The sequence below is a fragment of the Phoenix dactylifera genome, chromosome 2 (genome assembly GCF_009389715.1).
Source record: "Phoenix dactylifera cultivar Barhee BC4 chromosome 2, palm_55x_up_171113_PBpolish2nd_filt_p, whole genome shotgun sequence".
In the NCBI taxonomy this organism is placed as follows: domain Eukaryota; kingdom Viridiplantae; phylum Streptophyta; class Magnoliopsida; order Arecales; family Arecaceae; genus Phoenix; species Phoenix dactylifera.
In genome coordinates this window covers 26578543-26592621 of record NC_052393.1, presented here as the reverse complement: position 1 = coordinate 26592621, position 14079 = coordinate 26578543, and the positions used below count along the sequence as shown (strand labels likewise).

The 14079-nt window shown below is 39.2% G+C and overlaps 1 protein-coding gene across 1 annotated transcript; it reads right to left on the bottom strand.

The window, feature by feature from the left end:
* Nucleotides 1–4776: 4776 nt before the first annotated feature.
* LOC103714507 (transcription factor MYB4-like) lies at nt 4777–7870 on the bottom strand. The gene is made up of 3 exons (XM_039123801.1): nt 7474–7870; nt 6514–6643; nt 4777–5431 (listed from the first exon to the last, which is right to left on the bottom strand). Exons 1-3 carry the CDS (start codon nt 7763–7765, stop codon nt 5104–5106), a joined length of 750 nt encoding a protein of 249 aa, XP_038979729.1. The 5' UTR covers nt 7766–7870; the 3' UTR covers nt 4777–5103.
* Nucleotides 7871–14079: the final 6209 nt, after the last annotated feature.

Genomic DNA, 14079 nt, shown 5'->3' with positions numbered 1-14079 from the left:
CACCCCAGCTGCTCCCCCCTCCCGACCCCTATTAATAGGCCCCGTTAACGGCCGTTATCCTTACCGCCAACTGGCATCCGCCCTAAAAGCCCGAAAACCTTCCTCCAAATCACCCACCACATTCGAATTAATGACCGGAATGCCATTCCATCTCCATATCGTCCATCCTTCCGGTACGCTAACGGAATGGGGCGTGCACGTGCCCAAGACGGCCGTCGGTGGATTCCGGCCGTTTGATCGGTGGATTCTGCAAGGGGCGTGCAGCAGTAAGCAGCAGTACGGCGGTGTGTACGTGCTCGATTTAAATCAATCGGCGGGGATTGACGAGAGAAGACAAAACGTTTGGACGGCTGCGATTTATTGTCTGGACGGCATTAAATAGCTTAAGGAAAAGCAAATGGGATTTGACATTGGTTTCTTTTGACCCTGAATTGTCTAATCCCCAGATCTTGGACGGTTCTGATCCGCTATATATTCTAGTAATAAATTCGCTCCTTTTTTTTTTCCTGAACTCCTCGATCGAGCGAAAGTACGCTGTGCTTCACCATCTGACGTGACAGGACCTGATTGGTGCGATACGGGAACGGTCTTCCAAGTTATCATGGTTACCACACCGTTTTATATAAATAAATGTATGGATACATGTCTAATGGAATAAAGCAACCGGATTCACGGACCGAATAATTGTATCTAAATAATTTTGCTGTAACTAGACTTTATCAGCTGTAATGCAAGTGAAAGGCTGCAAAACTATAATCCAAATCAAGACGACATAGTTCTATCCTGCAGTTTAAGTGATAGTAGTAAGATAAGATAAACAACTAAAACTACTATAAGCCTTCATTGGTTGCCCCGAGTTTTTTTTTTTCTTTTTAATGGGGGCTCGGTTGCAACTATTAGGTTGTATATAAAAAGTTATATAAATACATGCATGCATACAGATTCACTAATTCATGATGAAATACTGAGCTCTTTTCTTCAAAAAATAATTCAGAAGGTATTTTCGAAGGAGGGTCATCCTTCAACGTAATTTTCAATATGAATACTGTGTGCAACCTCTTAATAGGTACTTTATTGATGTTTCGTTGTGGCAGCCGATAAATAGACAATCATAGGAATTAGCTTCTTGGCTCCTCGAGCGGTACTTTTAGAGCAAGAAATGATGTCAAACAAACATCATACCTCTTGTTATATTATAGCCCCCATATCTAGAAAAGCTTCAAACATTCTTGAATTCTTTGATTTGCTTGCTATAGTGCGCATTACTTTATGTCTTAGTCCATGGTTCTAAATCCTCTATTCTCGTATAGATATGATGATGTGTGTTTGCCTTTCTAGGTGTTTCTAAAAAAATCGTTGCAGTTCTTATAATTGAAACTTGTCCATCTGCAAAATGAGCATATGATAACTTATTATGATTGAGTAACTTTTGCTAAGTCATCTAAATATTTTTTATGGTTGTATAGCTAAAGAGGTATGAGAACTCATCCATTCTAATATATAACATGAGCTTTCTAAATGTTTTTATGAAGGAGTGCCCTAACTGTATATGTTTTCAATGTTACCTTTTCCATCTCACATTTTACTTCTTTATGTCTCTCCCATCTGATCAAACCTCGATAACTAGAGTTTTTTCATTGTTAACAACAATCCAAAAGTTCAAATTCTTCCTCCTTCATTATTATTGATTCGGATAATTTATTTTTACTTTTACATCATGCATGACATATTTTAGTGCATTTTTTATGGTCAAAGAGGACATGAAGCTTATTAATATAATAAACTTAAACACACATTTACATAGATCCTCACATATTTTTTTGTTTAAACTTTGGTGTTCGTGATCAACTCTAATAGATTCGTAAGCTAGATTCGATCCGATAACATTTGTAAAAGTTCCGTATAATGCCACTATCAAAATTATTTTTGAATTACAAGAATTATTGCCCACATCTATTTAAAGTTATGTAAAAGTAAAACAAGAATTATTATCATAACAATAGCAAATTAACATTCACTATTTTAGTGCCTCTGGTTTTCTATGATTCAAAGTCTTATCCCACAGGACCCTCCACTGATGGGAATTAATCAATAGAAAAAAAGCTATTCCTCGAACTGGATGATGAATTGTTATATTATTCGCAATCCCGACGTGGATCAGAGAGATTCGAAACCAACGTCTCCTTTCCCTCTTTTTTTTTTGTTTTAATACGTAAAACAATAACTATCCATATTATATATAATTTTAGTACAAAAGTTAATATTTCTTGTTATAAACATATGTTTTATAATTTAACACACATCCCGTTACAGATGGAACGGTCAGCGAGGGACGTCAAGATGCCGTACGGACGGCAGGCTTTCACGGCACGCAACCGGCGATCGACAGTGGGGCACGACGGAGTTTACCGGTAGTGGCCGGTGGCGGCGGTTCTTTCGCTTTATCGGGTGGCAGGCGAGGCTTTGAACGGTGGGACAAATCGAAGTTTTGTTGAGAAAGCGTCGTCGAAAGTGCGATCCCTCCCGATCACTTTGCCACGTGGCGAGATCAGGAGGGCTCAGCCTTTCCCTAAAGAAAGGACGTCCCCAACTTCTCATCCAAGAAAGGGATAGTCCACAACCCCATAACAAAAAAACAAACAAAAAAAAAAAATTCTGTTCCCCTCTCTGTTATTTTTCTTTTACTGTTACTATTGGCGTAAAAAAATTTGGGACATGACATGAGCTTTTGAAAGTGAAGCATGATTAGTTTGACTAAATGTTACTCATCTGGATTTGTTTTTACTTGATCCGAGCGAGCCAAATTTTTACACATTTCTATGGGCTTAAGAGCAATGCTGAGGGAAGAAGAGCCAGTGGGCCATTGTTTAAATTGCACTCATTATAATACTAACGGTCACTTGCACCAATTTCAAGACATCCAAGAATGCCAGGCGGCAAAGTTTTTATAATGCTGGTATGCTTGTCATGAATGCTTTACGTATGAAGCATAACAGTTATTACTCTACAGAAAGATGAGCATTTACATTGACATTTTCGGATCATAATAATAACAACAATAAAAAGTTTATCATTTATTATATATGGTGTATCCATGGAAGCTCGTGACAGTGGATATGAAAAGTTAAGGAGGCAATTAATAGATAGGGCAGATTCTGTAGAGAAAAGAAGGATACTAATACTATTTTTTCACCTAAAACTTTATTATGCTATGGTCTAACATGTCATAGTTTTGGCCTTCTCCATCATATATATTCTAAAGACATATTTGTGCATATCATAGTTAAATCACCTTCTCAAGTCCATGACCAACTGAAGAGAGTCCAGAACTGTGTATGTTAAACATTCTTCTCTGGGCGAACTCGTCTTGAGAGATTCATCAGCATCAAAACAATGCAGAAACTCTTCATGCAGGCCAAACTAATGCATGCATGCATGCATGCATGGAGATTTCCGGCCTGATCGGCTGAGAAGAGGCAGCGAAGGAACCAAGGAGAAGAAGCAGCATGGAGAAGGCAACGAAATCATCCAACGATGAGGTCTTTGATGCTCGGATATTAGACTGGGCCCTCAGGCAATCGGAGGCATGGTCCCATATGCCATGAAAACCTTGGGTGTGGCCCCTCGATACGTAGCTTTTCGATGCTGGCTACTGTTCCAGGCCTGGCACAAGAAACGCAGAGGTCTGGCTGATGCCTCAGAAGAGGCAGCGATCGAGAGTCTTACTTTGATAGATGGTGGGGGACCCTCTGCTGCAATGAGTTGCACGCTTCTTCTGCCAGTCAGACCTCTGGGTCCATGCTTCGAGCAATCAGAATAAAGAGTTAAAGTACCATCTGGGCATAGGGACCTAAACACTTAGGAGGCCCAATATGTCTATGAACTGTTAAAATATTTGTAGAGATAAGGCCTCGCAGCCTATCCTTTATTGCTCTGATGGAGATGGACGAGAAAACTTGGGCAGACTTCAGATTCTTTAAGCCCGAAGCCAGGCAAACAAGAATTTAGATTTAGCTCTCGTGCACCCAGTCTATATATGAGACTATATGTGGAGTTGATTTGATTCGCATTTCGCACTCTCTTTTTCTTATACTGAGACTAGAGTGACTTGCTAATATGATTTCATATACGATATTTAATTTGCTGCTTATGAGCAGCTGAATAGTTGCATGATGACATACATTGTGTCATGATTTTAGACTTGATTGTTGCAACTCGTCCTGATAGAATCACTCACTCTGATCTGAACTTTGTTTTCTGTTGTTGATATGAACAGTTTGCGCAAATCCGAAAGCATATTCGGCGCATTAGTACTTTTCACAGCCTAACAAATTATGCTTCTTGACTAACTAGGCAGGTTTAGATCACCGAATAGAAATGTCAGTCCATGGCCACTCTCTTGCTTGTATATACATATATACACATGCATATATGTATGCATGTACATACGCGTGCACATATGTCTTTATATGTTTATGTGTATGGTACGTCTATATATACTACTGGCGGTGGCGGCGGCGGCGGCCGTAGAGGGGTAGGCACTTCTTTCTCATTGCTCTGATAGATAACTGTGTATCTAGATCATGCAAGTCCGGGAGCCATTAGAAGTTCAGGTGCTAATGTACAAGATTAAAATTAATTTGGAAAGGAAAGAGAGGAAATACTTGAATTTTCTTTTCAGAGAACAAGGATGGGCCAGATTTCTTTTCTTTTTTAATGAGAACAAGAACAAATCTTGAATGAACATAATTAATGTACCATCAAAAGAAAACAAAATGTGCCATCAATCCAACTTTTTGGAAATTTATTACCACAATGATATACGGCAGCTTTAAGTACTCAAACCAAGTCATTGTGAGACAAAATAACTGAAAGGAAATATGCACATCAATGAGGAAAATGGAATGCATAGTCCTCACAACCAATGAACTGGTACAAATCAACAAACTCTGATGGATTACGCACAGCCTGTGAAATCCAAATATCCCTGATTGGTGACTTTGTGGAGCTCATCCTTAATGAGCTCTTGGTCGATGTAACTATCTTGACCCATGCATGATGCCATAATCTTCGGCTCCCGGCTCGCTGCCACTGCTTCCATCCTCATCCCGGCATCGACATGAAGTCGAAGAGATGTTCGACATCAAAGTCAGACCCAGACAAGTCAGCCCATGCGTCGAACAACTCGGCATCGTGATATGGGAGCCAAGCTTCAAACCGGTCCTCCTCCGAGACCCCAGAGTTGAACCCCAGGCTTGGTTCAATAGGAGTTTTTGATGGGTGAGAGTGGCCATAACCATCCTCATGTTTCCTATGCTGCTGAAGGTTTAGATCATCGATTGTTAATGGCCTTCTGCTCAAGTGAGTGTTCCAGTGGTTCTTTATCTCGTTATCCGTCCGGCCAGGCAATCTTCCAGCGATTAATGACCATCTACAGCTCAAACATGAGTATAAGCTGGGAAGATGTTTAGCATGCACGCATGCCCCATTTTCAAATGTAAAGACTAGTCGAAATATATTATTTGAGCTTCTTAATTAGCTCTGTATAAGTATCCAACATCTACTTAGTGCATAGCCGATGTAGAACTAAACAGACGTCCGCACAGGTCCTCACAGTCTTGCTTTACATATTTTGATGCTCAAATATTTCGAGAGTATTCATTCACATGATTTAACGGCCTTTTTTTATTGTGGGGACGTTGATTTGGTGAGCTTGGGAATTTTGCGTGGCTTCATTTAGGCTAATTCTCGGACTAAGGTTTGAGTCAATTTAGCTCAGTTATACTCCAACCCGAGCTCGAACCTAATGCACATGATTCCAATTAACTTTCCAAGGGTGCAATATTTTTATCAATAGCTACAAAGTCAGGCAGCCATCGCGAGCAAGCATTATTGATAAAACCTAAGTTGAAAACTACCCATGGACTCTTAACTAGGACTAGTATATTGACCGGTTCTACATAAAATTAGGAAATTTAACTTACATAAAAAAATCAACTCTAAAGATGAAGGGTTACTCTAAATTGTCTTGCCAAAACTTTCTAGCTATTCAAGTTAACAATAGCAGAAATCCTCTAGATGCGGGCAAATCCTATGGTTTATCTTCATAAATAATTTGGAAGGACACCTAACTCGAAACAAACAGTCCAACTCAGTAACTTAGGTCATTAGCTCATCGATCCAATTTCGTCGAGTTTCGACATTCGTTCTTTGAATTTTTTTCTATCTCTATTATCCATACTAAAATATGCATATTTATCATTAGATATTTTTATATTTATATTCTTATGCACTAGTCTACATGAATTTGATATCATGTTATTTATTTAATTTTTTGATACTATATGTTATTATATTATCTTTGTGATCCAGTCCCGACCCGTGATACAGCGGCCCAGGCCCAGTGTCGGGAACATGTGGGCCCGGTAACGGCCTTTCAATCTATTTTAGACGGGTGGCAGGTCCTAAAATTCATGTGATGAAAAGCGACAAGCACAATGAGCCAAGGGTTACCTATTGCCCAAGAGGTTGTGGAGTCGAATAATGAGATCCTCTTCATCTTGGGATATATTTCCTCTTTTTATCCCAGGCCTGAGATAATTAAGCCATCTTAGCCTGCAGCTCTTCCCACACCTATTCAGCCCTGCCGAAAGAAAAGAAGGGCTACCAAATTATCATTGGAATACACTATTTTGACAGCCAACATCTTCACTAATGTTGAAATATTTGGAGAAGAAGAGAAAAAACAAAAGAAAAAGGAGAGAGAGAAAAGTGGTTTTATTTCTCTATTGCTTTACTCATATTCAGTGCAACTAAGGAGTTATATATACTCATGTATAGACTCCAAACATGAAAAATAATATAGGTGATACAGGTTATCATGTGATTCCTAAAATCACCGTAATAAAATTATGCTAACAAAGAAAACTAATATAAGTTGATACAGAATCGATAAAGAAAAATAATTATTTCTTAAAAAAAATAATTATTCTAACATTCTTCTAGTACTATAGGTGCCAATTTGAGTTTGGAAATTGGATTACAAATGTACTGGTAATGCTCGTAGACGAAAGCACCATAGAGGTGAAAAGCTAGGCGAGATGGCGAGCTCGAGTGTTATTAATTATGAACTTCTTGGTTTCCCTTGATTCAGGTAACAGCTCATAAGTTGCTTAATTCTCTATGATATACTCCACAACCCAGTTAAAATCCTAATTCTCTTCTCAATAACCAAACCAGACATAAAAAATAGGAGAATACGAGAAAGGAGAGCTACAAAAGCTAATTCTCCATTCTTCTTCAGACCTGCATGCTTGAGTCACTAGAAGGGTAGATGGATAACTGCTCTCCATCTGAACTTGTATGAAGAAATGCAGAAAGAAGGATGTAGCTGAGCCTCAAAAGGAGAGGGGGGAGAGAGAGAGAGAGAGAGAGAGAGAGAGAGGGGGAGAGGGAGAGGGGGAGAGATCAGACCAGCTTTGGCAGCCAGAGTTCTCCACTTCTTATCACCATGAGCTCTAACATACTCAACCAGCTTCTGATCCTCCTCAGCAGTCCATGCCCCCTTATTCACCTCCAACACCCACTTCTTCTCTCCTTTCTCTGCCTTCTTCATCATCTCCCAAGCTTCCTCTCTTCTACTGAAGGAGAGCCTAGACGTGCTACACCACTCCTCCTCTACTGCTGCAATCTCTGGACCATCGAGCATGTAGCCAAGTACGAGGAGGACAATAATGGAAGGATGGAGACGAAGAACCAAAGCCATCCCACTTCCTTTGTACGACTTAATTTAAGTGTCGGCCGGTTCCATGAGGAACAAGGGGTGGTTAGATGTGGGCATCTAAATTGTCGGCCGTGAGAGTAAGCTTCCATCAGAAACCTATATGCAAGAGAGCCCCTTGTAATTAAGAATATCACAACATATTTTTTTTTTGATACAACGTATGGCTATATTCACATTACTCTCGAATAAAAAGAGAGAAATTAACAAAGCAAAGAAGGGGTGACCCTCTAGTGCGGCCAGAGAACCTCTCCGAAGTGCTGGGCAGCATAAGTAGCAACCCAGTCGGCAGCCCTGTTCATCTTTCATCTTTCAGTACACATGTGTAGTCCGAAAGATACTACAATCCTCCACTATTTATCGGATACGACAAAACAGAGGGTCTCCATCTTCACTCTGCGCATCACCGCATATAAAAAAAAAAAATCGCCTTCCTGCAGTGCAGTCCAGGTATGACATCCTGAAAAATAAACAGCTCGTTCAGATCATGATTCCAATCGGTGCATTAAGCTCAGCTTACTTCGTAAAATATATAAATTAGTAGAGTCGTGTGTGGGCCACCACACAGGCTACTTTGCATCTGAGCTCACCGCCACAATTTTTAAAGCAAAGGGACAATGAGTAGCAGCATAATTTCCTGTTCACTTTTCTTTTTTGCTCCCAGGCAAAGCATCATTTACATGATTCTAACGATGAATCTAAATACTCATCTGCCTGTGGGGACGGCGACCGGCCGAATAGGCCACTACCCGCACCTACCCTGTACTTGCTCTAGAACAAAACAGGGCAGATAGAATCTAGAGGCCGGACGGGTCAAGTAAAATTAGATAGAGTACGTTGGATTGGATAAAGCAACAAAACTTAATTTTTTTTCATATAAATCAATTTTGTTATATGTATTCGGATCAGATCTGAAATAGGTTTTATTATTATCCGCATCCATTCCAAATCCTTTCAATGGATGAAATCTGCTCTATTTAGAATTAGGTTCAGCCGGATAGCTAATGAAGTAGAGTAAATTGCCACCCCAATGATAGTTAAACGTTATGTAGGAAATGACCGTCGTTTATGCGATGTTATATTACCTGGTATTTGTGATGGGATGGCTCTTCGTAAAAACTAAATTGAATTCAGCACCAATTGTTGATGGTAAAAGAATCAACTCACACGCCGTAAAACGAGAAAGGATAGCGTGCAAATATTCCAATCCTTCAAACTTCGGACATTGCTATGCTGGATCTACTTGATAGATCCTTTGGTGCCAAATATGACAACAGCAGCAGCAGCTGTAAATGCCTGTGGGATTCTTCTGGATTCTTGTGCAGAAGAATCCTGGCTTTTATCCCAGATACTTAATGAACCACAATATCAAAGAATACAATAACTTCTTTCACTCTTTCAATTTTATTAATCATCTGATCATGACTGAAAAATGATCGATCATGATGCGTACATAAGAAAGGGAAAGGTAACTATGGAATGTGTCGCCATAACAAGCTCATTTGTGGGTTGAAATTTCTTTCCTTTATTCTGTTCTAATCCATCATAATTGATTTCCAGATTGTATGCAACTCATGTTTTTACTATCAAGTTCTATATAAGGTGGAAGCTCCGCATATGGTTTTGAAGCCTAAGCCGCAGCTAGCAGTGTATTTTACTCTATTGGGCGATTCCGGCCCCTCACCCCTATTTTTTTTAGTAAAGCTTGGATGCCAATCAGTGGCTTATTTACCGAATCCCGACGAAAAATAAGTTTGATTGTACATCTTTTTGATATATATAAGGTATCCCCCGGATAATTCAAATTGAAGCAATTTGATGTCCGACTCGGACCTATATGAGCTCTCCTCCTCTTGAAACGCAAAGGTCCTTTCTCCGTAACCTACGCCAACTCTTAATTTTCTTAAAGTTTCAATAAAAATTAAATCATACACATGAATTTGTGTCTACAATGCATATAATTGTGTACTTGATGGTTTTGCACCAAGCCCCCTCATACTCTTTGAATTTGTGCTTGCCCCCGCACCCCCAATATTCTACATGCAATTCCCTCTTCAAGGAATGGATCAGTCTCCCAAAGTACCAGTACGATAAATACTCATCAGGAGAGTATAGATTGCTGCTTTATTTGTGCCTAGATAAATACTCTGGATGTGTATGCGATCCTTACTATTGGAGCCAACCAATGCAAGATAGACTGAAAACATAGTTGATGAAACTCTCTATGGAAATGTACGTCCCCTTAACAAGCAAAAATCTTAGTGCAAACATTAATCAATTAATCTATTCTATAAAATAAATATTAAGTCATAAAGAATTTAGAGATTATCTAAGGTGAAAGATTTGACCCACAAGATAGATGCTTCTCAGAGGTAATAAGCCCTAGCCTTGTATCTATGAGAGAGAGAGAGAGGTCAGACCAAGCATGCACAAATGAAGAGATGGGAGGGAATAGATCAAAAGAAGAAGAGAGAGAAAAAGAGGAGAGAGAAAATGATGGAGGAGGTAGGGCCAGTGAGAGAGAGATGAAGATTGTTGGGGGCAAGAGAGAGAGAGAGAGAGGAGCAGGCAAATTGATAGTGGCCAGCAATGGAAGAGAAGATAGCTAGCAATGGTGCTAGGAAAATACTTGGTGGTGTCACAAGAGAAATGTTTAATAGCATCTGTTAGAATTATTGTAGAACCATTGATTGTGCCAAATATGGTCGGTCTCCATAAAGATTAACTGTGCCAAACTTAGTCGACCTTACCAACTTCATCTTGATTGATTTGTGATTGATTATGCCAAACTTAGTCGGCCTTACCAAATTTGTCAGGCTTCTAGTTTTATATAAAGACTGCTCTTGTACATTATAATTCATAGACAGAAATACAATTCTCTTTTCTTATATTTCATCAGCATCATAAGAAAGATGCCTCGACAATGTCACAAGAAGAATTCCCAATGGTGTCACAAGGAAGACCCTCGATGGCATGGCATCATCAAGAAGATACACAAAAATGCTCGCATCCAAAAGAAACGACAGAGAGGATAAGGAGAGAACAAGGAGTTAGGGTAGCACGGGATGGTGAGAAAGATCGAGAAAAAGAAAATGGAGATGCGGTGAGGTGTGCAGTGCAAAAAAGAAGAAAAGTGAGGTGCTAGCATGCGGAAAAGAGGGTGGGGTCATCATGGCCATTTCATCCACATTAGAAAAAATAATAAAAAAGAAAGAGAAAATTAAAGAAGAAGGGACGTGAGGAATTCCAGAGAGGTTGCATGTGGAAGAAGAAATAAGGAAGAGGAAGAGGAAACACTCGCAATCTTGGCCTACTGCTCAATTGGTGCATAGGAAAGAAGGCGAAGAAGAGAAAAAGAGTATAGAGAGAGGGGGGGAAACGAAGGATCATCCATGCAAGGTTGGCGAGCTGGCAGGGAGAAAAGAAGGAAAGGAGGAGAAGAAGAGAAAGGAGAAAGGGAAGAAGGAAAGTAGAAAAAATAAAGAAAAGAAGAGGGCCCGTTGCTCGGTTGGGAAGAAGTAGAGAAAGGCAAGAAAGGAGGGAATCAATGGGTTGGTTAGGCTAGCAGGGAGGAGGAAAGAAAGGAAATAGGGGAAGAAAATTGGCTCAGTGCAAGGAAGAATAAGAGAAAGGGATGAGGTGAAGAAAAGAATCAGAGAGAAGATTCCAAAGCAGGGCGGAGGCGTTCGGACGTTTCATCCTACCCTCTTTAAAAAGAATTCATCTTTGAAATTTAACAATAATTAGTTTTTTAAAAAAATTAGGATTCTTCTTCTTGATTTCCTCTACAAGTTTCCAAGTAGCATCCTGCTTTGAGTGATTGCTCCGCTGGATTTTAACATGTGGAATAGTACACACTTTAGAATATGCTCCTTAATTTCTATCCATAATTTTCACGGGCTATTTGTCATAAGAGATACCTTTTCTAAGCCACAGAGATTCGAACCTTACCATATAGCTAGGGGTCGGAGATATACTTTTTAGTGTTGAGATATGGAATATATCGTGAATCCTAACAAGAGCAAGCAATAGAGCCAAGCAATAGCCTATTTCTCTGACTCTATCCAAGATCTTGAAAGGCCCCACATATATGTAACTCAACTTGCCCTATACTCTAAATCTCATCATATCCTTGGTGGTGATATATTAACGAACATATGATCTCCCATTCGGAACTCCAGATTTTTTCTTCCATTATCAACATAACTTTTCTATCTGCTTTGAGCTACAAGAAGCTATTTCTTGATAAGTTAAATTTTCTCCACTACCATAATTTCTGGTCCCAAAAATATTCTTTCACCTATATCGTCCCAATTTATAGAAGACCTACATCTTCCATACAGAGCTTCAAAGGAAGTCATTTAGATTCTAGACTAGTAGCTAGTTGTAAGCAAACTCCACTAAGAGCAAACACTCATCTTAAGAACCTTTCAAATTCAGTACATAGGCCCTTAGCATATGTTCTAGAATCTAGATTGTTCTCTATGACCAGCTGTCTATTTGAAGACAAAAGGTTGTAATGAATTCGAAGTTGGTTCTCATGATTCCATGCAAACTCATCGAAAACTGAGAGATATGTCTTGTGTCCTTATTAGATATAATAAATCTGGGACCATCATGGAGTCTTACAATCTCATTAATGTACAGCTTGCCTAGCCTTTCGAAGGAAAAAAACTAACCCCGATAAGCAAGAAGTGCACTGACTTCATCAATCAGTCCATGATCACCCAGACACCATTGTTGCTTTGATGAAATCATTCTATCAATTTTGTTAGCATTTTTTCTTATTCAATTTAGCAGGCAAAGGCATAAATTGCATGATGAAAAATTTAGATCACAGCATAATATCATCACAGCCATCGCAATGACGGAAGACATCTTCTAATATCACATGCAACCCTATGTATTACTTCATGTCTAATGACTAGGTTACCATTTAATGTTTTTAATGTCTAATACATGTTATTGAAATTAATTATGTTGAAAATAAATCCATGCAGCTACCATCCTCCTATCCCATGGCAGGAGAGGATTAGTGCAGCTCATGGGATTTAATGTTACACAATATACATGAGGGTGGTTGAAGGTAAAATTCCCAGGCCAGCACCAAGTCAGTCTAGGAAACTCCCTAGTGTGCATGTAAACAACTAGGAGTGCCTGCCAACCTGTCCAAAACCACCCCTACAAAAATGTGGTTTGGGTTAGAGTTCTTTATAATTGTCTAGATTGGGTTAGCCAAAAATGAACTTGATTACAAATTGGTCGGGCATAGATTTTGCTCTTCCAACTAAAAGTCACCATGAGTTTAAATCCATTCCCAAAACCCTTAGATTAGGTAATCATACATGAGTTCCAGCCCGACAAAGATGGGTTAGTGCGATTATGGAAATTGATTAGTTAATGGTTAAAAGAATTTAAAAAATACTGAAAATAAAAGTGGGGGAAACTGTAGACTTTAAATTTTAATTATCATGTTTTTTTATCAGTTTTAATTTTTTTTCTTCTTGTTCATGTACTCCAATTGGATACAACCCTAAATTCTCTATTACCATAATTTATTATGATTTACTAAGATATAATTAACAAGTGAAATGCTAGCTGGGTTGGCAAGGGTCCATATGAAATAGATGAACGGAATATGAGTTACCATTTTTCGACCAGATTATAAATGAGTTGGGCACAAGATGAGTTGGGCATGCACAACCTAGGCTCCAAGCATCTTCAAGGATTTCTTACTGTTTGATCGAAGTTGAGCAGCCGAACCTGTTTTTGTGCAAAACAGAGTAGCTTTTTGAGTTTGAATCCAGATATCCAAGAAAGCAGACTACTATATCTAAAAATCCCTACAATCATAGAGAGTAACAAACCAGCCAGATTATATGCAATAAGATCTTCCCCCCTGCACTTGAATCTACCACTCCGGATCCCAACCAACATTGCCAAATTGCAAATAAAAAGGAGGAGCATCCATTAGCGTTAACGACAAGTTCTCTCTTCTTATTTCAAGAATCTTTATTTAGGTCCTAGACCCTCATCTTTCTGAATCACCAAGCAAGGCATGCCAAAAGACCTCTTGGTTGCAATCTGGAATGAAAAAATAGGTTTCTCCAAAAACTGGAGAAATAGAATAGCACCATCATACCCAAGAACCATTAACATGAGAAAGCACAATGGTAAGAGGCAGCAGGGACCGACGAAAGCAGGCTCCATGCCAGATATGGTAAAATTTGTATAAGAATCTACAAAATTCTGGGATGACTTGAGATGCATCTTGAGTCCTCATTTTACCAAAAAAAAGA

Coding starts and splice junctions, on each gene's coding strand:
- LOC103714507 (XM_039123801.1), bottom strand. CDS start 7,765: ATGGCTTTGGTTCTTCGTCTCCATCCTTCCATTATTGTCCTCCTCGTA. Junction 6,644..7,473: donor AACTCTGGCTGCCAAAGCTG/GTCTGATCTCTC, acceptor TTCTTTCGGCAG/GGCTGAATAGGTGTGGGAAG. Junction 5,432..6,513: donor CACAACCTCTTGGGCAATAG/GTAACCCTTGGC, acceptor TTTGAGCTGTAG/ATGGTCATTAATCGCTGGAA.